This window comes from Anopheles coustani, chromosome 2 (genome assembly GCF_943734705.1).
Source record: "Anopheles coustani chromosome 2, idAnoCousDA_361_x.2, whole genome shotgun sequence".
NCBI classification, from domain to species: Eukaryota; Metazoa; Arthropoda; class Insecta; order Diptera; family Culicidae; genus Anopheles; species Anopheles coustani.
Window position 1 is genome coordinate 42,373,017 of NC_071289.1, and position 25,684 is coordinate 42,398,700.

The 25,684-nt window shown below is 41.6% G+C and overlaps 4 protein-coding genes across 4 annotated transcripts in view; 2 read left to right on the forward strand and 2 right to left on the reverse strand.

Annotated features, from left to right (window-relative positions):
* LOC131266062 (alpha-N-acetylgalactosaminidase) overlaps nucleotides 1-2,163 on the forward strand; it is a 48,711-nt gene extending 46,548 nt beyond the window's left edge. Inside the window, exons 4-7 of the mRNA XM_058268412.1 lie at nucleotides 40-201; nucleotides 545-742; nucleotides 828-992; nucleotides 1,082-2,163. Of these exons, the coding sequence (XP_058124395.1) occupies nucleotides 40-201; nucleotides 545-742; nucleotides 828-992; nucleotides 1,082-1,240 (684 nt within the window). The 3' untranslated portion in view covers nucleotides 1,241-2,163. The remainder of the gene's footprint in view (nucleotides 1-39; nucleotides 202-544; nucleotides 743-827; nucleotides 993-1,081) is intronic.
* The window catches only part of LOC131266060 (6-phosphofructo-2-kinase/fructose-2,6-bisphosphatase-like), a 67,345-nt gene extending 58,260 nt beyond the window's left edge, over nucleotides 1-9,085 (reverse strand). The window contains exons 1-2 of the mRNA XM_058268410.1: nucleotides 8,577-9,085; nucleotides 6,768-6,923 (exon numbers count right to left, since the gene is read on the reverse strand). Of these exons, the coding sequence (XP_058124393.1) occupies nucleotides 6,768-6,873 (106 nt within the window). The 5' untranslated portion in view covers nucleotides 6,874-6,923; nucleotides 8,577-9,085. The remainder of the gene's footprint in view (nucleotides 1-6,767; nucleotides 6,924-8,576) is intronic.
* Nucleotides 9,086-10,925: 1,840 nt separating this feature from the next.
* LOC131266078 (uncharacterized) lies at nucleotides 10,926-12,065 on the forward strand. Its single transcript, XM_058268432.1, has 2 exons — nucleotides 10,926-11,283; nucleotides 11,380-12,065. Exons 1-2 carry the CDS (start codon nucleotides 10,969-10,971, stop codon nucleotides 11,674-11,676), a joined length of 612 nt encoding a protein of 203 aa, XP_058124415.1. The 5' UTR covers nucleotides 10,926-10,968; the 3' UTR covers nucleotides 11,677-12,065.
* Nucleotides 12,066-13,028: 963 nt separating this feature from the next.
* On the reverse strand, nucleotides 13,029-24,915 carry LOC131266066 (S-adenosylmethionine decarboxylase proenzyme). Its single transcript, XM_058268418.1, has 6 exons — nucleotides 24,151-24,915; nucleotides 19,366-19,452; nucleotides 16,543-17,038; nucleotides 16,378-16,470; nucleotides 15,484-15,639; nucleotides 13,029-15,381 (listed from the first exon to the last, which is right to left on the reverse strand). The coding sequence occupies exons 1-6, from the start codon at nucleotides 24,297-24,299 to the stop codon at nucleotides 15,244-15,246; spliced, it is 1,119 nt and encodes a 372-aa protein (XP_058124401.1). The 5' UTR covers nucleotides 24,300-24,915; the 3' UTR covers nucleotides 13,029-15,243.
* Nucleotides 24,916-25,684: the final 769 nt, after the last annotated feature.

A 25,684-nucleotide genomic window follows, 5' to 3' on the forward strand; every position in this document is an offset into this window, starting at 1 on the left:
AATACTAATTCCTTGTTTGTGTCGTACCTTTTCTTTCAGCCCAACTACTCATCGATCATTCAGCACTGCAATCTGTGGCGAAACTACGACGATATCCAGGACTCGTGGGCCTCGCTGGAGAGTATCATCGATTACTATGGCAACAATCAAGACGCAATCATTCCGAACGCTGGACCGGGTCATTGGAACGATCCCGACATGGTAAGTTCCTTGAGTTTCTAGCCGTGCAGCTGTTATCAGCACGACCAGTTTAAAGGCCAGCGCAGAATAAATACATACATAGAGAGGAAAGCAAGAGATTCACTCTCAGACTAACGTTCACAACAAAATCGCTCATCTTTTCTACGCCATAAGCCTACCTTTAGGCGTTTACTTAACGGAGTAGAAAGACATTCGTTGCCAACTACTATCGTGTTTTAATACATGGTTACAAAAAAATTAAATTATCTTTTACACAATATTAGCCAATAGAATGTAAGAATTCTGTAAATATTGAAAGTTATCCGTAAAGGCACTAATGTCCGTATGTTTTTCCCTATTTTAGCTGATCATCGGCAACTTCGGGCTCAGCTACGAGCAGTCTAAGACGCAAATGGCCCTCTGGGCAATCATGGCCGCACCGCTGATGATGTCCGTCGATCTGCGTACAATCAGGCCTGAGTTTAAGGCCATCCTGCAGAACCGCAAGATCATTGCGGTCGATCAGGATCCGCTCGGTATCCAGGGGCGACGAATCTACAAGGTAACGATGGCGTGTGCATGCAAGTGTAGCGAAGTGTTGTTTTCAATAAACATTTGTTTATTTTTTTACGTCTTGCATTGCGCAGCACAAGGGAATCGAGATCTGGTCGCGGCCCATCACCCCGATCTACCAGACGTACTACTCGTACGCAATCGCCTTTGTCAACCGGCGAACGGACGGTACCCCGTCGGACGTGGCCGTGACACTCCGTGAGCTGGGTTTGATTTCTCCCACCGGCTACAGGGTTGAGGTAATGTTGCTGTTTTCCCCATATCACGACAACAAACCTACCCGTTTGAGCGATATTAACCTTTCTGCATTGCTCTTCCGTTTATGTAGGATCTGTACGAGGAAGTGGACTACGGAATACTGAGCCCTCAGACCAAGATTAAGGTGAAGGTGAACCCCTCGGGAGTGGTGATTCTGCGTGCCGATGTACAGCCGGAACGTTTCTCCAAGAGACCGTACAATCCGATCTTCTACCGTTATCCCAACTAAGAAACTGAAAGGCGATGTTTGAAAAGCGAAGCTCGATCCCCAGGGTAGCATAAACAACGTGTCCCGACATCCTTATCTTCCGAAACTATTTTTAGACGTATCTTTTATTCTTGTCCCATCTAAAGGCAACCACTTTCACTCCATACGAAAGTGAATCTTTTTAAACGTATGTTTCCACACCTTAAACCTTCAAAAGGGAATGTAAGCATCAAGAGCAAAGCAATATCCTTCCATCGGACTACATTTCATAATGGTTCATGAGAAACCGACACAATAGATAGCTACGTAAGTGTATGAAACAAAAGAAATCAATGTTAAGGATAGTAAAATAGCAACAAAAGAGGATAGAAATCATGTGCCAGTTTTGATGGAAAACGACTAAATAGTAAAACATCTTATCAAGCCACAATAATGAAAACTGTTTCGTAGCAGAAGAATCCACAGTTATCTGCAAGAAGCACAGGATAGAAATCGGATAACCACAGCGCCAGGAAAAGCACTTAGGATAATAGTACACCATAATTGTGCTTCGAACCGAATCCAAATTGGTGCTTTCGAAACACGAAACAATACACAGGTGCTTCAAGGAGTTAAATACACCACGTTAAATGTGATTGAGCTTTTTTATTGAAACGTGGCTAACGACAACAAAACACATTTTAACAGTTTCTTGTAGGAGTTACCCATTTTCATTACTCCCTGCCCAACCCCTCGCGACGATTTGTGAGATGAATGTTTTCCCATCAGAATCCATGGCGTATGATACGTGCGTGTGTAAGGTTAGGTTTTGTACAGCGTATAATTTATGATACGGGACAGTGCGGCCTCGAGGCCGGGTATGTGTGATGTCCTTGAGGTTTTTTTCCTTTTTAGTTCTCTAAACCAATTGAAATTTGATGATAATAAATAAATTTTAAACATAATCTTTTGAGCAGTTGTTTCATTAACAAACAGATCTGTCAACACTTCATAAAAACAAGCCGATTAAAAGAGCATTTTTTGTTTCGAGAAGGATTTTAAGAGAACGCATGAAAGAACACATATTAAAAAAATGGAAAATATCAAACCCAAACACTTTTGAAATCATTTATGCGAGCTATGAACAAATTAGTAATTATTTATGAGAATGAAAGCGGTATAATACTTATATCATCATATACCGGAATATTTTTACTTTTACAATGATGTGATGCAATCGTTCAAAACTTGCTAAAATTACACCGGTATTTAGATTCATACATGTTAAAAATCTTTTTAGCACTTCCTATTTATGTATCAACGGGAAGATATTCCACTTAGATTAATAGTTTAAAACTATTTTTATCTTGATCACATATTTGCAGGATCATTTAATGGGCAACATCAACGAACAGCAGTGCACTTTCTTTAATCTTTCCACGCTATCATATATTTCTCTTTCAATTTGCCAGCGAAGGCAATCAAGACACTGGGCGTCTGAAACGAGTTCTAGAGAACGATTGTCGAGTCAATAGCGCGCTTTGCATGCAACGATACATACCGCAGCATCCACACGTCAGCAGTCGTTCGTTCCAGTCAAAGTCCATCTTTTGAACTCGCGAGCAACGACGCAGCTACACACCCTAAGCCTGGCGAAGGGCCAATGTGCATCCAATGTTTATTTAATCAGATGAACCTGTCCTACGATCGCCGGCGTAAAACCAGCCTATTCCAAAGTTCACCCTTCATCATTAGTGGAAAATATCATGGACCGATGGAATTTTTGAAAATGAAACAAGTTCTTAATAGTTTAATCAGGCAAAGGGATTATTATATATTTTACACTACTTCGTAAGACCCGGAATTATCCTGACTGATTACGGCAACAAAACGAGCGAAACGTGGAAAACTAAAAATAAAAAAAAGACATAAAACAACGTTCCACGATAAGGGGCCGGTGCCATGAACTTCTTATCTCCCGTGTACAACTGTGGACGCCTGTTGGTGTTCACCGGTCATGTGTATAGTACACGTGCTTGGGAAGGAACTATGTTGTTTACATTTCACTTTACAAATAGAACGAGATGGAGCACGCGGTGGCTTTTCGGAATAGTGAAATGCTCTGTTTAACAGAAATTTAGACGATTTTGTTTTCCTACTACCTCGCAACGGTTCGGCTGATACATTAGCGATAGATTTCCATAATCTTCCAATCCTTATTTTCCCCCTACCAGGTACTAATCAAGCCATTTACAGCCATTAAAATAAACAGATGGAAAAGATTACTACTCCTATAAAATTAACAAGCTTCATAAAATGTTGATGCGCCAAAGCAAATGATCAACAACAACCGATTCCTCCTTGATTAGCTTTCTTAGTATTTTTAACGGAACTGAAAAATATAAAATTCTTATACCTTTAATTTTAACATTGCAAACAGTTTCCAATGTTGTTTTGATATAGTCAAACATTTTCACATAGAGCACATGACAACTGAATTTCGAATGATAATTTTCTGTACACGAATTTTTGCTATGAAAACAATCCTCAAATGATGTGTACAGGCGTAACATGAAATCTCTCGATTATTTTTATCCTACAAAATGAAAACACAAACACTAACCCTATAAGCTTCAAGACTTTGCAGTCATCTGTTACAATTAACACCTTATAGACAGCTTGCTCTGAGCCCTAGATCAGAAGCGTATCTTTTCCTACAAAATAAACAAAATAGTTATAGAACTCCAAGAGAATAACAGATTGCCATACTGGAAGCTACGTGGACACATACTCGCCCATCACTGTAATCTAAGTGGTGGAGTAAATATTGAATCATTATGCAAAATGTGTTGCGGAACTAAACCAACAAAGCTTCCCCCTCCTGCTGGTATGTTGTTGTTTCACAAACTTATGCCAGATGTTGATAGAAAACCAACGGAACGAAACGGCAGACGTTATCGTCAAGCACGACCTACGACTCTGTTAAGTCGATTAGATAAAAATTATTCATCCGCACACCAAATGACATCGTCAGCGCATTGTTGCTAACGCTTTTAAAGATTATTGATCGATACGTTCGATCCAATCGAGAAAAACAGGGTGGGATGGAATATCTTTGTTTTTTTTTTCAAGATTCAACAACGGAGTTAATGACCCCAATCGAGCTACGCTTGCCAACATCCGCCATTGGATAAGGAGTAAATTTAAAGATTGCATCACGACCGGCAATGATCATTCGTCTGAGTTAGTAGTAGCTTGGGAAGAGAGATGTTGCTATCCCGTAGATTCTTGCTATTCTGTCTTTCGTTCGATAATAGCAATATGATTAAACACTAACAACTTACATGCTAGCTCATTCGGCTTGGATAGCGGAGCACTGTTGTTGACTGTTTACTCTTCTCGTGCTGCGTGTAACGTGTATTTAACGGTTGGTAAAAATAACTACTTGCGTATTTACAGGCCGCATGTCCTCTTTTTCATACCAACGCAACAATTGTCACAATTTATGCCCTCTCAGTGTCAACGCGCTTATGCATGAGATTAAATACCGTTGACCGGGCGAAAACATATTAATTTAAATTTAACATCGCGCCCCCGAGATGCATAGAGGGTTGGGTCGTTGTTGAAGCAAACACACCACTTTCACTATCGTCACAAATGCGAAAATGAATCTTCTTGCCACCTTTTTAAATGAGTACTGATAGAAATGTAATTATAGAAGAAGGAGTGGCTCGTGTTGACGTAGGATGATCAAATGATCGCAATTCTCATCGTCAGCAGATCCATTATGTAGAAAAAAAGTAGAAAATGATAAATATACAGATTGGGTTTGGTTCGCGTGTTATCTTGCCGTATGACGCCAACTAAATAACCAATATAACACGAGAAGATCTTGAAGCAAAGTGAGTCCGTCCGTACGTCTTCTGATTAAAATGACCTTGAAAGATGAGTTTCAATTTTCGCCCATTAAAGATGCCTATCCGCGTGCAGAAGCAACCCATCTGCTCACCCTCGCCTTTGCTAAGCACCCTACACACTGACCCAAATGTTTGGCCAACTCATCCTTCCTCCATCACGGTTTCACACCGTCGCGTGCAAATTGACGATCGAAAGTTTCCAGAACATCCAGCCAGCCGGTAGTAGCAGCATCACTTCCTCTGGCTAGCATAATAAGTTGAAAAATAAAGCCGTAAATCGTCCAAACGAAGCCAAGTAAAAATGCAATCGAAGCAGATAGAATTGATAAGGGGCAATGAAAATTAACTGCCGCGTTCAATTTAGCTTGTTTGCGGTGACAAAGACAGATAAGATAATCGAATTGGTTTGATGATTCGTTCAAAAGTTTAAAGTGGCCCTTGCTGTTTGTTTCTCTAAAAGAGGTATAGAGTCAGGATTTTAAAAAAAAATCTCCAAAGTGCACTAATCATACGTATTGATAATAAACGTAAAGATAATACACTAAATAAAGATATCAAGAGCTTCCGGGTGTGCTTTGTGCCTTTTTGAAATATTAACAGACAATCCTAAACTGGATACTTCATTAATCATTATCAGCCTAGTGCTGCTTTACTGGTACCCCGAACGTACTTCCCCCTGCCTCTAATGGTGTAATTAGCTCTGGATTTACTACTCAAACTTGAACTTGAACTTGATCTTTGCTGATGAAACAGCAGTCACATTCCAGCACGAGCTGGAAAATCTTGACTTAACGGGAACACCACCGGGTTTTTATTATACGAATCACATTTTTTTTTTATTATTTCAGTACACGAACTGTTTACCAGTTCAAATCAGTTATTGCTATAGAGTTCGAGGTAAGAACTATTTATAATAACAGCAATAGATCGGTAGTTGGGGGATTACTCTCGAAAATTTTCGTTGGAGATAATTTACCTTTACAGTTGTGATACAGCAGCATCGTTAAAATTTTTAGTTAGTTCTAAAATTTAAAGAAATATATTTGAAATATAATAAAAATATAGAACAAAAGAGGTATGCAAAAATGTACACTGAATTTGAATAACAATAAATAAATGCAAATCTATTCACTAAGTGATTTTTTTTAATATTCCTAGTGAAACTCAAACTTGCTAAAAAAAAAAAACAAAACAAATACTGATTTAAATACCTTAAGTGAGTGAATATAATACAAAATTTACAACTTTACAAACTGCTCTGGCTGATTGAGGCGCAAGTTTTGCGTCAGTGGAAAGTTTTCCTTCGTAATCAAATAATCTACCCAGAAGCAGACTGATGTAACATGGCACTTAACGAACGTCAATCAGAGTATTCTTATCTCAAGGTAGCATATGATCAGTAGAGTGCTCCATCAAAATAAACTAAAATAGAAAAAAATGCTTTATATTCAGAACTTGTTGCAACCTTGGCCAAACGGTACACATTTTATGTCTAATCAAATGCTCCTCCCCGAGTACTGTCGATCCGGGAAGAACAAACTGGGTCAAGGACCAATGACAAACGTCCTTTAAGTATCAAAGCACAGGGACACTGTAAATGGGCAGGCTGTAACTGAAACAACAACAAGACAAAAACATAAATGTCCACTTACGGTTAGCGGTCTTGTAGTAGTGCTGATTTGCATCCGAATGGCGCGTCAGGGTTTCCTCGCCTCCTTGCACTACCTTCGGATCGTTGGTCGTGGCGATCGGAGCCATGTTGAATTTTCCAGTTCAGGTTGGCGCTCTTGAGTAACACCTAATGGTTTCTGGGGACAGTTTCGCAAACAGCGTTGTCGCAAATTATCACAAGAAATTATCTAGTGTTCCGGTAACACCGAGCGTTACGACTTCCTGTTTTTAAAACGATTCACGGATACTTCAAAGCGCCCTTCACCTTTTGTCTCTATTTTGTTACCCCTTAGAATAGAAACGGTAGATACGACAAGCCTCCGCAAGGACGAATGATGTATGGATTTTTGCGTTGCTTTTTGAGCAGAGTTCAACACAAACTAGCGTTCAAAATCTGAAATCCGCGGAATGGTATCTTCGATAGGTTGTTGATTCGCCTTGAACGCAGTGAAAACAAAGAAACACACACACAAATTCACGTAAAAACTGGCGGAATTTCTTGTGGGTTGTTCGCTTCCGGGCCAGCTGACTAAAGACGCTTGCAGCAGGTGCTACACGGACCGATTGTTTTTATTTCCTGGAGCCTGTTCCGTTTCCGAAGAGTTCCCCAACGAAATTCCAAAGCTGTGGATGTTTGAGAGTTGCTTTTGCTCAAAATACCAAAACGATGCACCGTGTTCAGCGGAGAATGCACAACTCTTTCTCTTACGCTCTGTTATTTTCTCATCGAAACCAGCTGCTGCTGCAGTATGCACTTGCACTTTGGTTCGCGGTTTAAATTCGCCTGTGATACGCTCACTCTCGCTTCGCGGTCTCTAGCGGTCTCTAGGGTTTCTTCTCGGGCACGCGTACTACACACACGGCTGCACTCGATGCACTGAATTCTCGAATCGACGGCGTGTTGTGTTGACTGGACTAGGAAAGCACCAAGAACACACTGCACCGCTGATCTCAACACAATCTGCTTGTCGTTGACCGTCGAAAAGGTTGTTAAACTGTTTTATTTTTTCGAACGCTCGTTCTCTCTTTGACCAGACGATCGCTACAGTCGTGTACGCGCAATGGATCGATTGTGGTTCCGTATCGATCAGGTTTATAGACTCTAGGGCAATAACGAAGGGGGCGCGTGATTCGATCGAAACCGGACGAAGTACAAGCCCACCACCGATGGAAAGAGTAGGCCTCAGTAGGTCGGTTGATTTTTCTTCCCTATCAACCCAGGCGCTAAAATGAGACGAATCAGTCCAGTGTTCTTCGAGATGCGACGGCTTTTTTCTTTTCTTTCTTGAATCAGTATCGGTACAATTCAAAACAAAAACAACGCTGGATGGATGATGCCGGCAACACCCCGGGTGAAGAGATACGACGCTTATCAGCGGCGCCGAGGATCTCCCCGTACACGCCCAAACACGCTGATCGAAAATGAAACAAAATTCACGGTGACCACTTTTTCCACAACACACCGCGTGGACACCACGGGCACAGCAGTTTCGAGGGCGGTAACGGTTGCTTCACCGAAACGTTTGGAACGGCGCAAAAATTAGACGAGTGTTTCTACGAAAGCCGTACGGCACGGATGGGCTTTTTGTTTCGCGGAATGATGACGTTGGATGTGTGAAGCCGCAGAAATGTTCACTTAGTAGTGGCGGCTAAATATGTTTCACTGTTATCCACTTTGCCGGAACGAAGGAAGACTAAAATTAATCCTCTTTCGTGAGCCCGCGTTGGGGAAAGCTTCTTTTATTTTGTCGCTTTAAATACGAGCCACCACTTGTTGTTTACGACTTTACCTTCAATTATTGGTGCCCAAAAAAATTGACCTACTGGCCTTGCTTTGTGTCGCTTACACACACAGTCCTGGGGGGTTTAGCTTCTTGTCTCTGCTTCACTGAAGTGATCTGACGATGTGTGTTCGATTAGTTTCCTCAAATCAAAACACTCATGGCCATCGGCCCGGTAGAAGCCGGGAGGCGCTGCTACTGGTTCCTTGCCAGCGTTCCGTAGTATTAAAGCCAGTTTAGAAACGTTAATTGTTGTGCTGGTATGGAGCGGTTAGTTTCGTTCCTACTGGGATACGACACTGCAGCTACTAACTGTCTAAAACTGACACAAAACGAACTCGATTGAAATTGATGCACTTTACTTGTAAACAGTCTCAAGCTAGAGGATTTCACTTAAATACACAGAATCGCCGGACAGATAGAAAGACAGCGTCAGCACGACTGAATCTGTGACTTTGTCCCGCCGATGATGGTCGGTCTCGATTTTAGGAAGGATGTTTAAAAATAATTCTAGACCTCCTCGCTACGAGCGCACAAATCAAATGCGGCGACCGGCAGATGAATGTTCGACTTTGCCCCAATCAAGATGATGGTGTGAAGACAAACCTACAACGACATGTTAGCGGAGGGCGCTAATACAACCATCCATTCTAATGTTGCCACTGGCCGATCAGCGCATAGCGCGGTAAGATATTATACATAGATAGATATTGGACAATATTCAGCGCTTTTCAGGAAACGATATTTTTTCTGTTTCTTTTTAAAGAAAATACTATTGACACAATCGAACCTTCGTGATCGACTCGTTGATCATCTTTAAGTCTAAAATTCAGTATAACGAATGATCACCGATCTACCGCCTTGCAGGTTGCAGTAATTTTCCCCAAAGAAAGGCCAAAACCCACAGAAATGATGTCAAGACATTGAAAACAAAAATAGTCCAAAACGCAAATGACCATTTCAAATGATTCAATCGGATTTGTTTTCAAAACCCATAAAATATTCCCGATTACCCAATGCGGCGTATCGTAAGATACCCCACGTTGTCCTAGAATCTAGAGCCTACACGATCGCAGCTGCGGAGGCGCGGTGTACTTCCATCATGCGCACTCGCATTGTGGAGATCACGGAACACCAAGAATAATCTTCATGTCTTTTGCTCTCAGCATGGTATACTCATCGGTCGAATCTGTCCGCTGCTGTCAAGGCCTGGGTTTCCCGTGCTATTCATTCATTTTCAGCGTGATGTAATTAGGTGCATCATTTACTTTTATCCTATAGTGAAACAAAGATATCTTTAAGTAATCGTCATTGTTTCAACGACGTTGAGACAGTTTGTGCATTCAAACAAAGATTTTTTCTACGTCTTTGCTATCAAGTCCGGTGCCAATAAACTTTTGAACTAACTCGAAAATGCTTACTTACCCAATTGCTACAACCACTGGGTGCTCTTGGCCTGAGGAAACACTGTTCGAAACAGTCAAGCTCATTCGCCAAAAATTCGTCTACGCCATCCTTCTAACTTTTCTTAATTTAGGCCTATCATGCCTCCTCCTTCTTCAGAAAGCGAAATCATGTTTCGTACACCTAGCATGAAAATACGAAACACCTAAATAACACACACGGGCCTAGTGACTACCAAACTGATAAAAGCTTAAGTCACACATCTAAACTAGATTCTGAACCATCATCTGATAACTGAAGTATGGGAAAGCGAATCGATTCCTTGTGGCTATAGAACTTCGGATTCATGTACCTTAAATACAGAAAGCGAGATATGTTCGAGGAGACTCCATCTAGACACACCAACGAGGCTTTGTGGATGTTCCGTCGCGAAATTTAGTGCATTTGACGAGCACGTGGAACAATTCACAACCGTTTTTGTTATTGTACTCGTGAATACCATGAGTTTTCATGTACTTGTGGTATATCGACTAACTTACAAGGATTTAAAAATATCACATATATTTAAAAATGATATAAAAATGTAAGCAATATTCAACCAGTAAAATCCAGTAAAGCCGTTTATCGTCAAGACAGTTGGGAGTGGTATTGCTGATTTTGAGAATTGTGTTTCAACTTTCCAGTTGCAGCAAACAAGTCTTCTTTAAGTTTTCTCTCCCAGTTCGTTGGATTTTGAGGAGTTGAAAATGTTGAAAAACTATGAGAAATTTGTTTGTAATTTAAACTAGGATAGTATCACGCATCCGCCAGCTCTAGTTGCCCATGGGAGGAAGTTCTGAAACATACACCTTAAACGCATTCTGCAACTTGAATACAGCTTGACGTTTCCAAAGGGTGCACATGTTTTGTTTAGGTTTCAGATGACATATCCGTTTCTTGCCTTGATCTGCCGCAACTATCCGGTTCGCGAAGTGTTAAACAAAATACAAACTAAAACATGGGAAAGAATAAACACGGAAAAAAGAAGGTATATTTAAGCAACGTCGACGTTCCCCTGTCCAAAACGGACGCAAAGGTCGTGAAAGCAAACGCACCCGTAAACGGGACCGTTCAGCCCCCGAAATCAATTCTGAAACCGGCATCGTCCCAGCAACCATCAACATCGACCGATTGCAACAAATACGTGGTACCGGAGCTATTCTCAACCCTAGCCGTGTGCCAGAAGATTGAAAGAGTAAAAAACACACAATATCCATTAATCACAAACTCCGGGCAGCTTACACCCAATAGCAAAAAACAACTGAACACAAAGGTAATACACGATCGTGCACGACGGTAAAACGAGGTCGTTGATCATTGGCTTATTGACTTATTTGTTGTTCAAATTCGTTACCCTTTTCCCACACAGATTACAAAGAAGCTCAATCACCAACCCGATGCAAATGTATACAGTCGACTAACGCCGGTTGTCGTGAACGACAATCTGCGTCCTCCTGCAGAAACGCGCACCAAATATCAGTTCACCGGCAAAAAGGATCCCGAGCCAACGCTGAGCGATTATTTGATGCCAATCGAACCGTACAAAATTGAGTACGCCATAGCGCTGCCAGTGCATACCATGGGCAAGGTACAAGCAGACAATTATCCAAACATTATATACGTGATGTCGAATCTTGACGGAGAGTTCGGATTAAGGCTTAATTAGGATTAGAGTCATATGACCCGAAATGAATGCTTCTATAGGTTTAATCTAATATCATGATGCAGATCGAATGTAACGCATTTGAGCATTTATTTATTCAATTTTGTTCGGTATTGGATTGTGCATTCAGGAATCTAACACACTTGTATTATGTATTCGTTCATGGTTTGCCTGGGAATACTATCAGAAACGTTTTTTAGTAAAGTTAGGTTTGTATTAAATTTGTGTGAAATTATGTATTAATTTTACCCTTTCACCGGACGTGAATGTCTCCATCATCATCACAGCAATACTGTTAATTCCTGGTACTTTTCCGATCTACGACGAATTTATCCATCGGGTCATTATGTATGAACATGCTAAAAGTTTTTTTTTCGCAATCGTAACGTTCGCATCGAAAACTGTGATTTTTGCATTCAATCGTTTCCTCTTTTCCCATACGTGTGTACGCACAATAGATATCTATTTTTCTCGCCGTAGTTCGCATTCGTTATCCTAAACTTGAGTTTCATCATCACATGCATTTACCCTTATCATCACGATCAGTTGTTTGTTAGCTTGTAATATCATCGCAACAGCATCCGAATTGGCCACGCTCTATCTCAACTTTCAAACCAACCGGAAGCTGCTATCATTTAAAGTTTTGGTTTTAGCACAACGTTCGAGTCTTTACGTCTGTATTTGTTTCAATTACTCTCCATTCGTGCAGACACAGTTTGTCATTAATTTTGTGTTCAGTTTCTCTTCTCCGTAAAATGTATGCATTTAATCTTTCTCAAACCATTCATTATCATTTTGGAGATTGTGCTGAAGTGAAATTAGAATCGCAGATTTGGGAAAAGGTTCATCGGCAGATCTATATTTGCTGTAATGAGTTAAATATAATAAATAAAGATATCAAAACTAAATCCTTTCCCAATAGAAACCAATATTTGACAAATTTATTGACAAAAAGGATAAACACATGTATGAAGAATAAGAAAAAAAATCTTACAAAGTAAACTTAATGCAATACACGAAATAAACGAAAATGTGAGAGCAATTCAACGATCATGTGCCAATAATAAGAAAATAAAACATTGAACGATCAAGATTATGTTGAGTAAGAACTCTTCGTTATTTGCTTAAAATAAATCCTGCTCATACCTTTCACCGTCCGATGGTTTATAAAACTCAGTCGGCTCATGCTTACTCTCACTCTTGTGTTTGTCTTTTCTCGCGATTGAACTTATCGACATATAAGTGAACTATAGTAAGTAAAATTTAATTTCAAATAAACTATACCAATGCTTTAAAAAACATCTGCGTTGCAAGAATGTTATGGTTGTTTATCACCTAACTGTGACCTATTGCAATCCTATGACAACTTTTCTGCTAGCTTGTTTATTTATTAAGATTCTTTTTTTTGCTAGTGTTTCTAACACGTTTTTTACTTATTTTTTTTTTTTTGTAAGTTAATGCTATTTTGAATGCGATAATTTGAAATCTGTATTATATATCTGTGTAATATTTTATGATTTGCTTGGAACTATAGGTTACGTTCCATACTTGATCTTCCAGTTTTATATGATTCATCTTTAGTGAGAATACCATATATTAGTTTGTGTGTTCATTGCTTATGGATAATCATGAGACGGGAAAAGAAGGGAAATTACGCCCAGTACAACTGCATGCATCTTTTCTGTCCACTTTCACTATCTTCTGTATTCTGGAGTACAGCGAAGAATGAATTTCATCTTCAGAATGAGAAAGAGGGAATGACGATAATTGCAGCATATATTATAAACTATGAGAAATTATACGGTAAAGTACGAGGGGTAAACACTTTCATCATCTTCTCTTCTCGTTTTGTGCGAACGGAAATAATAATTCCACCCATTTGTTTTGCTAGCACATTCCTGGTGCTTGTAAAGGGCACATTAAATGCTACCTTAGTGCTGTCGCGACGGATCCGCACTGCACGTGGCACAGGTTGGTGTTTCGGCGGCAGCAAAAAGTTCTCAGTCGATGCTACGAGTATAGATCGAGTGAGATTAGAAAGGCAAAAATAACGCGATGCGCTGGGGGCAGCAGGTATACGACACTATCCTGCAGGATTTCTCTGGAAGCTCGTGAAAGTAGGGGTCGGCTCGCTGTTGCCGCTGGTAAAATTAAATCACCTACAAAGTTTTCCTCTATCGCTAAGGTTGGCGGTGGTGATTGGGTGGATCGTGGTGGTACACCAGCAATATTAAGACGCATCGAACTACTGATACCTCGCTCTTTACTGGCACAAACGCGTCTACGATTATGGTGGTGGCGGTGATCGGGTCGTCGATGTCGTCCTCGGAGTAGCGGTCGCACGTCCAGTTTGGTAGATATGGAACAAGATAAAATTCCCTCGACTCGCTGGATCATTTTTAACTCCTTTCTCAAACAATGAAGGACAGCCGAGGACGACAGAGATAATGGCATAGGCGAATCATCTTTAACGACACTATACGAAACACCACTACAGATTCGCAACTGACGGTCGGCGGCAAACATCATACAATTTTTAAGTAGCAGCGTGCATTTTTTACAGCAATAAGATGTTGATGCTGTTCCTGGTGCCGCTGCTGCTTTTGCACTATTATTCTTCCGGAAATAATAACAATCTTCATAGCAAACAAATCGTACAGATGAAGATGGTGATGCTGCTGCTGCTGCTGCTGCAGCTGCTCCTGCTGGTGGTAATCTTGGTGCTGGTAAAGAAGGTTGTAATCAGAACTGAAGGCTGCGACGACCGGCGCTAGCGGCGGCGGCTAGTCAATTTCAGGATATCTTGTTACGCCACCAGGAAAAGAGAACCAGCGGGGAGCACTCTTCGATGTTGAGCACGAGCACGAACGAGATTAACTGAATGAAGCAGATCGCAAACAAAATCGGCAGATCGAGCATCTGCTTCAGCTGGCCGTAAAACTGTAGCTCGTTATAGTCGGCTGTGGTTCCATCCGGATGATGCATTTGATCTGGCACTGCCGGTGGTGCACTCATTTCCACCGATGTTCCGAACGTCGATTTTTCCTGCACTGTGGACTTTGGACAACAGCCACGATAAGGATTGTTGCTATGATTTGTATCGTTCCGCTCGTGAGCATCATTGGTTGAAAATGTTCCGGTCTTTTCGGATTGCTGGCGTTTCGGTGACTGTCTGAGCTTAAAGTACTTTTGCTCGGGACCACCACCACCACCACCACCCCCATTACCAACACCGAAAGCCGTCAAGGCCGGGAAGATGTTGAAGAATAGCTGTACGAACGCCATCGACAGTGGAAGCGCGGCAAAGGAAGCCGAGGAGGAGGATGAAAGTTGTTGCTGCTCCTGCTGTTGATCCTGCTTCGTTTTCTCTTTCTGTTGCAAACGGTTCGAAGAAGACGAAAGTTTCTGGGGGACATTGAGTTGGGAAGGTAGCTCAGAGGGAGCTATAACCCGGTCGCAAGAGGACGCATCAGGCGACGGCGGGCCGAGGGAAGAGTGGTTGAAAAGGGAACGGAAGATGGGAGAGGAGGAGGGAATGTTAGCCCCGACCGGAGCTAGGCACGGTAAACCTCAGCTAGGGTATTTGCAGTATTGGGCGTAGGTAAGGTCGTAGCTCGCAAAGCGCGAGTACTGGATATCGCGACGCTTCCACTGATCGATGGTGCCCAGATGTTCGATCTCGCGGTTTGCATTAGCGGCCATCGATGTCTGGAAGTTTGAAAAAAGAAGAATAACATCAACGACACGTGTTGAAGAGTCAACAAAAAGCGGAGTATCGCTATCCATTTTATTTAGAACTTATCAGCTTACCTTGTTAGCAAACACGGTCACGATGAACTTTCCCGGGTGGAACGTGCGAATCACGCGCTCAATTAACTCGCCGTAGTCAGATGAAGCCACGTTGCTTTCGAAGCTCACGTACGAGAACTCCGGTTCCGGTGTAATGTGGATGGTCATGTAACATCCCTGAAATAGCGCGTAATAGGGAGTTTTTAGAATGTTTCGGAAATCAACAATAATATGAATTTTAAAATAAGAAAAAAAAGGCAGACGGATGTGGTATAAAAGTTTGTTAACAGGAAATCTTCAGTGAACATGTTGTAAAGTCGGATTTTAAGAATTAAACTACGATTTTTTTTATTTTAAAAACAATTGTTTCTAATAAATAAGTGCTGTTACTAACATGCCTTGTCTTGGGTTGCTTACAAAAAAATGGGTTGTTAGAAGAAAATATTAAATCTGTATTGTTCTTCCATACTAGATGTTGATGGGACTTAACAGGTCGTCCAGAAATTCTTCAAATCATTTTAACTTGGGAAAAGTATTTTCCCTGCATCGAAGCTTTTTGACATTTTCCAGTTTTAGTTTAAATTTTTTGTTTAACTGAATCGCTCAATGCACAGCTACACGTCTACAAAATATTGTCTCAGTATAAAAATATAGCTCGTTAAAAACATTATCCATGGTTTTAGTAAAATAAATTCGACAAACTAAAAGCGCATTAAATCAGAAAAAATCGTGAACAGCAAAAAACTCTTTAGCTAACTTCCATTTTTATGCGCTTACCTCCTTATATTTTTTCCCACACTGACGAATCGTTCGTAACGGGTTAATAGAGAAAAGAATAATGATCATTTCATCCACTGTACCAGTTTGTATAAAAACGATCTCTTATCTTTAAAAGTAGTTAAGTTCAATACTTACATTCTTGGAAATGCCGTTCATGGAATAACCGCACGGATCAAAGAGATAGTCATCAATGATCATGCCGGGAATGAGTCGGTGAATTCCCGATTTCTAAAGTGGAACAAAAATAAACGTTATAGAAAATAATCTTTTCCAGGGCATATTGAATCCATTCCAACTCGCCTGGGTAGCCTCTTTGGCCGTGCTGCACTCGTCCTTGGTGAAGATGGCCATCACCTTCGGATCGAGCTCGGTCATGAGGATCTCGATGGTTTGATCCGGATCCGGTTGCATCGACGCTTCGATCATCTGCGCATCGTGGTCGTGGTGCAACTGGTGGACGTGGTTGTTGCGTTTCAGTATCTTGTTAGAGCCCCCTCCCCCGCGGCTCAGCGTGTAGAGATGCCAGCAGTCGCGATTGATCGCGCCGAGACTGTAGGCGCGTCCGTCGTCGAAGAACGAATCGAGAAAGGCGACCTCTTCCTCGAAGCCGCGATGCGGCGAAACCTGCAGCTCCGGGCGCTTGTAATTCTTGCGCGAATAGAACAGATCCTCGATCTCGCTGTAACCAGCGATTTCGGATGCGAGACGGAGCAGCGGCTCGAAGCACTGCAGCGGCGTGGTAGTGCCGCATGTCTTCAGAATCCAGCGACGCTTGGACACAAACATGCTGCTCTCACTGTCGGGAAGATGCGAAAAAAATAGGGCCGATTAGAAGAGGCGATTATGAAATGTTATAATAAACCCAATCAATCCTTGTGCTAAATTGAAGTCTGTTTTAAAATCCATTAAAAGTGCCATAACAAGCAAGGACTCGCGGGATTAGCTCGCATAATAATTGCATAATACACATTACGCCAGCAAGATGAGGGCAAAGGCTCTAGACTAAGCTTGCGATCGTATCAGTCAGAAAGAAAGTTCACAACCCAGTGGATCTTAGATTTCCACATACCGCTCCAGTATGTGCCATTCAATCATTGCAACCCCGACACTATCTCTGGGCAGCATTACTCTTCTTCATTCAATCCAGCAAACATTTTCTTTACAAAGACTCATCGCATGTCGTGAACCAAAAGAGGATGAAGGGTATTAAATGTACATTGACGTGGCAGCGAATCCTACCCCTTATCAGCTAAATCCTTGGCCTTTGGAATATTCCTGTGCGATAAGACGAAACGGAAATCAGACATCAGGAGTTAAAATGGACTCTCTGGCCACAGAATAGACGTCCTCAAGTGACACTATCTCGGATGAAGGAATGGCTGTAACATTTTAATTCCCCCCTTTGGCGCACCACCAATCAATCAAATCGCAAGTGAACAAGGGTTACAGAAGCCGTAAGGATGGCCTTCTCGACCTCAGAAATACGGAACGGAACACACGAGAACCAGATATGGGTGGGGCTATATTAATCTCGAATGTTGCAGTTATGTTCATTCAGGCTCCGAAAGTTTTTTCAACCAACAACGATGACCTTCGGGGCACGCGCGCCGTCGCGAATGTTAAATTATGGAATTTGAAGCAGGAAGAAACGAATTGTAGCTATTCATATACAGTTTGGCAAGATAAGGTTTGAAAAAGAAAAAACAAAACCCAAACGGGGAGAGAGTTCGATAGACGTGTACAAGGACGATTGTGATTAACAACCAAAATGGTATAGGATTAAATTGGAAAATTGTTCGGACCATCAATCAAGTACTGCTATCGGGTACCGGAAGACAAGAACATCTTTGAGATTCTTCATATTACTGCAGGTCACTGCCCGCCGAAACGACCGTGATTTTTATCCCACACCACCACCACTAAGGTCAAGAGTGTGACACGGCCGTGTGTCTTTTGGATGAAGCTCTCGTGCATCAGCGATTGCCTCACAGTTTGCGACATCATTCATCCGTCTGTCGCCAAATTTTTGGCCGTCCCCATCATCAACGTCTTGATGGGACGACTCTCTCGTGCGATTTACTCTTTGCCCACGTCAGTAAAGGCGACCAAGATGTGGACGAATTTGGCGAGACCAAATACTTCCCCCAGCACAATTTTCCGAGCCTATGCTGCTTTTTTCTATGTTTTATCACAAGCACGAAGAAGCGAGTTTGTTGGTACACAACAAGCTTCTGACTACTTTTGTTTCGACAGTCTTCCTTTTACTGTGGCCTTAAAAATAACCATCGTTGTGTATATAAATATATTATCATCCTGGCGAACGGTAAACTCGCCCACAAAAAGCGCATCACCGGGTTGAGGGCAGAAGACACAGAGTGTTCGCTTACAAAATTGAAGAGGAAGTAAAGTCGATTGGAGCTGAGCGTTGAGCTAAAAATTACCCCAAGTCAACACACACAGCTGTTCGGGGGATGTTTTCTCGGAAGCGAAAAAGCAAAACAAATGCTAAAGTAAAGCCCTCGGAACCAATTATTTTTAATCTAGCTAATTAACAAGATGCAAGAAAAATATATTAAAACAAATGTCTGGTTGGAAATTTGAAGTTATTGTGTTCAACTGTGATATTTGACAGAAGATGAAACACACCACATTGGAAATGTTTCTTTGTTTGGGAATCGGACAGAAATCCCCACAATTATTTCACTTTTTCGCGAGCAATCAAGGGCGTGTCCTTTTTCGCTGGTCAGAGGGCACATGGAGGTTCCAAAGAGTTACATTTTTGCCGTACCCACACATGCTTGCTATACATATTGTATGTTAAGAGTAACCATTAACATGTAGCCATCATATGGGTTTTTATTGGCTTTCCAAGCATAATGGGCTTCTACTACATAACGTTTTTTTTTCCAGATTAGCACTCAAACACGGTTATTTTCCTCGGACCTATTCGATTTGATTAGGAAGCAAACCCAACTCGACAAGAAAATAATATACATATATTCATTTTCATGTTTGCAAACATTTAATCTATTTTTGAAAAGGAGCAGAGTAATTTTGTTTTTTTTTTAACCTTCGATAATCAACCCCACACTCCACCCCTGCACCCTGTTCCGGTGCACTTACCTGAGCACGTAAGCATCGATCTGGTCGTTTCTGGTGAAACTGATGATTTCGCATCGCACCGTTTTAAGCAGTGCGTCCCACATCGGCCTGTAACAAAAGAATAACGGGGGAGTAAGAAAAGTGTTTACAAAGAAAAAGGTTTAACAATTGAGCGTAAAAGCAAGGGTAAAGGTACAGGTCGTGCCATTTCTCTGTGATGGAAAGTATACCTAGCCATGGTCCCGGGGTTCAGTTCAAGGCCGATGCATTAGCTTTACAAAAATCGATTATGTAAGTCACCCACCAGCTGTAAAAACACACCCATACACCGTCCGGTAATGCTCAAGGTCAGGAAAGGTAATTGTGCACTGCATGTTACAAATTGCCAAATGTGGTAGGGAAGTGTTCGAAAAAACATTCTAAATCTACGAGATTAAGTTCTCAGCGATTATAACAAATTGAGCGATTCGAAAATCAGTCTGAAAGCCCTGAGACGGTTAATTTTCTTTTAGTTCAGCGAAATTGTAAGACAGCAAAAAATTGCAACGTCTGTTGAAAGGAAAATCCATTTTATGAAAATTGACACACCACCTCCATTAATAAAAGGGTGATGATTGTCATCATATACCTCGAATGGAACGGAGAAAACGGTATTTCAAACTTTTATTAATAATTTTGCCTATGACAGCACATTGCCGCCTAGCAACACGCCTTTTCTGTGCATAAAATGGGCCTTTGCCATTGGGAAACGCCTTTCTGAATCGAGTGGATGTGCAAAAAAGTCACCGCCAATACAGTGTACTTCGAACACTTCTTCGGTACGTTGGTATTCGTACACTTATTGTAACGGTGCGTTTGGTCCCGAAATGTGCGCTGCTACCTTCGTTTAATTTTCATGCATAAATTATGTCTGGAAAGTTAGCAAGTACGTAAGGACCAAGAAAGCCGTCGGAGAAACCACGCATTTCCAACAACGCGGCGTGCGTGTTGGTGGGGTTTGAGAAAGTTTCCATCACGAACATGAAGCCCAGGGTGGAGCCTTGCCGATCGATACTACTTTACGCCATGTAAATTTGAGTAGAAATATTTTGAGTCGGTCCCAGTTTATGGTTTCAAATTTCCATTACTCCGGATACGTTGTAGGTTTACTGCAGTTTGTTAAATTGTTTTGAGTTGGAAATTGAATGATCAATCGTTTGTGTGGTTGATCATTGTTTTAAAGAATTCAATATGTAGGCTATAATTTAAATCACGTTCTTGATACGATGCTCTCCGTTACGTAATTTCATCTGACGCACACCTCATGCAACTGATACGATTCTTGTTACGGTCCGTGTCATTTGTGACACGGTGCTGAGAAATCGTATTTCATCCACGGTGTAGAGATAATACGCGAACGCCGTTTCTCGGCGTACGGTATTCTGAGATCTAGCGGATGCCGGTAAGTTTAATTAGTGTTGATGCCCTATCGACGAACGTGAAGCTACATGAACGCCGCGCATCGTACGTCATCGAACCGGCATCGAAACGCTATCAAGACACAGCCCCCATGTGCTCTACATTGCGCGTTCGGGAATAGTCTAGTGTGGACCCCGGGGGTCACCGCGTTCGTTATCATTTTGCGGCCAGCTGAAAACGGTTGCCGCCGCCCGGCGAGACATGTTTCCAACGAAAAAAAAAAGTCGTTCTCAGATGGACCCCGCCCGGGGTGGTAAGAAGAGCCAATGTTTGCTGAATACGAATACGTCTACGAATTCCAGCAACTTGATTCATCTCACCAAAGCGCGCAAGGTTATCTTCGCAACATTTATGGAAGCAAATAAACGAGAGGAAGCAGAGTACACAGCATCCCCAAGAAGGCTTCACGGACAAGCGAAACTACCGGCGACCAAAGCCGCGTGGTGCTTTCGAAGCACATACCGACCACGACGACAAACAGACGTAGCACCCGCGGCATGGCCAAAACGGAACTCATACATAGTGGACACATCTACAGTGGCTAACGAAATTTGGGCACATAACCCTGATTCGTCTTGATATTACTGAAGAACATTTCGATGAACATAAATTGGATGGATGTGAGATCAATTTAATTTTGTACTCCGTTTTTTGAGCAGAAGTTAAAAATTCAGCGTTTAATTCCAAATAAAACTGTTTAATCGTAGTATGAAATACGTTGACCATTGTTTGTCGTAAATACAGACAAAGTTGGTACTATACAAACTACAAATAGGGTAAGTGCTCCCATAGTGGTGGTAGTGACACTAGTGATTGTAGTGGAATAAAATCCTAGCACTACGACGAAATAAATACACTAGCGCAATTTGATCTGCTATGGAATGTTCCCGTTCTGTCTTTCTTCCAAGATATAAATTAATAATTTCCAAACAGGATGTACTAATATGCTGGATTTCTTAAGAATTTATCAGGCCATAATTTCCTTAAGGCTATAAATCTCTGCAAAAAGCATTGGTATGAGAGGTCTATGAGTAATTTTGCTGTTCTGTTTCAAATATGCTTCAAAAATAAAATACAGTCATAATATATTCAGTCTTTTCTAAGTTTTTTGTACTACTACCACTTTAGGCACACGATATCACAACTAAAGGAACCATACTACCATTATAGGAACAACCGGCTAGGAAAAAATGCACGCTTTTTGTAAATTGTGTACAGTTTACGGAAAAAATCGATGTTTTACAGAAGAAAAGTGGTGTTTTAATCTTAGCTATGCTGGACGATATTCAAAATATTATATTCTTGGCACTCATAAATTACATCATAATGTTAGTTACATGACTAAATGAGCCACTATTGATACCGTTGTCCTAGTTGTTGTTCTCCAAGATATGATAATAATTGATTTGTTTAGAAACGATGCAGCTTGTTTAATCGTAGATCTAAATTAATAGCTTAGAAGAAGTCACATGGCGGATTAAATCAGTTTGGCGTATGTGACAGTCGCAGTGCTGCTCCTAAGTAAAAAGTTGTTAACACCATTTTGCTAGGCAAAAAATGCTGTTAATTAACTTTTCTTATTAATAACATTTAAAAATGTCCTTTTCTAGATTGTGCCACAGTCACATGTTCTTACACACTGATCTGTTTATACTCCACCAAGTTGCAAGGCCATTTTGAGAAATAGTTTTCCCATATGCGCTTGTTGTGTTCACCACTGTACGTATAGCCGTAGGAATATCCTCCGCGCGTGTGCGTTCCGTCCAAGGCAGGCTATGCTGGACGACAAAAATCCCATCCATACACGTTTCACGTGCGATGCCACGGGATGGTATGTGTTATGTTATTTTGAAAACGTTCTGGAAAGTTCCACCGCATGTTTTTAGTCAATTTTGCTTTCCCCCGGACGAGGTAGTTTAACAGATAACAATTAAAGTTCAAAAAGTATCATGAATCACACACGGGAAAATACAAGTTAGAAAGTTGGCTAAATCTGGCAATGACTACCGTTGAACATAAACGTTAAGTATGTTGGGAAAATTCAAGGAAACGATTGAATAATAAATGTGCGAAGGAATTTGTTGTTCATACAGAAGCATCCACGCTAGAAGTCCCCTATGTTCCGAGACCAATGGCGAAAACAAACAATCAGGATGCTATTCACACACCCACCGATTCATCTGCACGCGCACGTGTCAGTCGAAAAGTAGCGTCATTCAAATTATTGGCCAAACACACGCCACTTTAGCTTCGATTTTTTGGAAACGTTCCCAGTTTGCGGAGAAAAATCGAACGAATCTTCGAACCATCCAGACGGAAATTGCGAGAAGCGCAATTATTGAAAACTAAATTCAATCACGCGAAAGGTGCATGCTTCAAAAGTCCCAACCGAATTGAAAACATTCGCCATCGTTTCCAATGTATGCATTACTCACCGCCCGGTTTGAAACCTTGACTCTGAAAATGCATTCACAAAGTAAGCAACGACAGTGAGCTGCTCAAGTACATCCTGCGATGCGATCTTTTGCATGGCTTGCACTCAGATGGCGCTGGATGGAAGATGGGAGAAACCGGCAAACTACACACAAGGTTACGGAAAAATTAAACTTTACCCCCTATTTGCACACAAACAACATTTGGTTATGCAAAAGTGTTTAATTTATTTTTAAATTATCATCTCTTTCTATCTTTTGGGAGCGCCGGTGGAAAATGTGCGTGGTTTGTACAGCTAGATTCATTACATAACAATCTCTCGGTTCGTTCCGTGGCACCAGCTGAGCGCGTACATTTTTGCAAGTAAAAAGAATAAACCCTGCTTTGTCTTCCGAAAAGTAGCGCTTGTATCAAAGCACCAAAACCATGCGCTCAGCACCCTTGGCGACAGCGGCTTGGGGCGTTGAGGAATTCACTAATTTTATCGTTTGCAGGATGCACTACCCTTCCCATTTGCACGTCAGGTCGCGCATAAGAAACGACGGCCATTGGGGGTTGAAAAAAAAAACTACCGCACATATGCTCGCTTATCGGCAGAGCACGTCAGAGCTATACCGCGATGACGGTGCCCGGTGTGGAAATCTAACGCTCTCACACACGTTTGAACCTTGCTAATGGACACTCGGCACAGCAGCAGACAGGCGCAAAAACGCATCGGAGGACCAGCGGTAGCTTCAGCTGATTTTGAAAATCGACCGCACGGGAAAGCGAAACTCGAGATAAACCCGTGCTGAAAGAGCGGGAGAGGCCGCGACCGCGAGTTTGCGAGCATCAAGGATTCTCATCAATATTTTCAATTTCCTTCTAGAAGGAGTTGGCGGTTGCCGCCTTTCACCGTTTTCTTGCTTTACTTACCTGGGAATCTTTCTCAGATCGGCGTTCTTGTTGGCCGGGTTCGGTGCGAACCAGATCTCCAACAGCTTTTCGACTCCTTCGAAAAAGTGCATATCCTCTCTACTACTACTGTTACTACTACTATTACTTATGTCCTCCGATTCAGCCATAACTGCGCTCTGCTGTAACTGGTGCTTTTGGCTTTTCTTTGCTTCCTTTAGCTTTGCTGTTCCCACAGCACAGAAGTGATACCTTTTACGATTGTATGGTTTTGTAAAGCTGCTCGCCTGTTTGAAAGTCTTTTGGCAAAGGCCGGAAGGATCGACGAACCGACGACGATTTCAACGTGCCGCACTTGAATCAACCACTTTCCCGCAGGAACCGTGAAGAAAACTGGTGCTTTTGTAAAACTCCAACCTATGTACGCGAGCGTCCATCAACGACGACGATGCAGTGTATTTGCAACACACACCGGCAATTAAGGATTCAGTGATTACGAGCTTATCGGAGGCTGCCTTAATTTGGGACTTTCTTTTTTTCTTTAATTAATCTAGAACAATCGGTTCGGAACAAGTTTTCAATTCAAACGAACGGAATGTTAACGGGCATGCGGGTGAAACTGAATCGAAAAACACTTCATGTAGAAGAGGGGAAAAGGAAAATAGAAAGATTGCTTGCTATTTTCCCTCTTCTTGAATGCTGTGCACTTTTTCTTATTCCTGCTAAGAAAAATCGATCAGCCGCGAGAGAGAGGACTACGGACAAACAAAGACCGTACGCAACGAATTCCACTTGAAGACTAAACTTTCCGATCCATGATTCGATGATCGACCGAAACTCTTCGAAAACCTCCAAATGTCATTTTCATATAATCTCTCTCTTCGAAAGAGAGATTTTGCGATGTTGCGAGAGCATTTTCAATTCTCTTTTCTCTCTCAAATTGTGCGCATAGTGGTGGGTAGTTTCCTAGGAATTGAAATGAAACAGCTCCCTCTGGGAGGGGATAGCGATAGCGATCCAGATGGTCCTGGGGACCATTCAAAAGCCCGATTTAGCCTTTAGATCAATTCAACCATTGATTGTACAATTGTTAAAGTAACACATAATATGAAAATAGGTAAATTAGGTAAGCACGCATGATATGACGGATTGAGATTCGGATTCAAAGATCCGGATCTCGGAATGGATTTGAATCGAAAGATTCGAATCCCTGTAGGGATTCAGTTTCCCCATCACTAGAAGAAGGTAGTGTTGGCTGAATTGGGATTCGGAAGATCCGAAGACTCGATCTCTACACGGATTCTAAAGATTCTAATCCAATTTGAATGGTTCTACGGATTTGGATCCCATTTGATGGATTGATCCGGTTTTTACTTGCTCCGATCCTATTTGAATATGATGTGAGTCGAACTAATCACGTCGTTGATCTGGATTCATCGTGATTGATATCAGTTCACTCAAATCAAATACTGGATAGAATAAATTGGACATAAAATGAGTTTTTCTCACCATTTAACTTAAGATCGATAAACATTCAATGACCCTTTTTAAACAA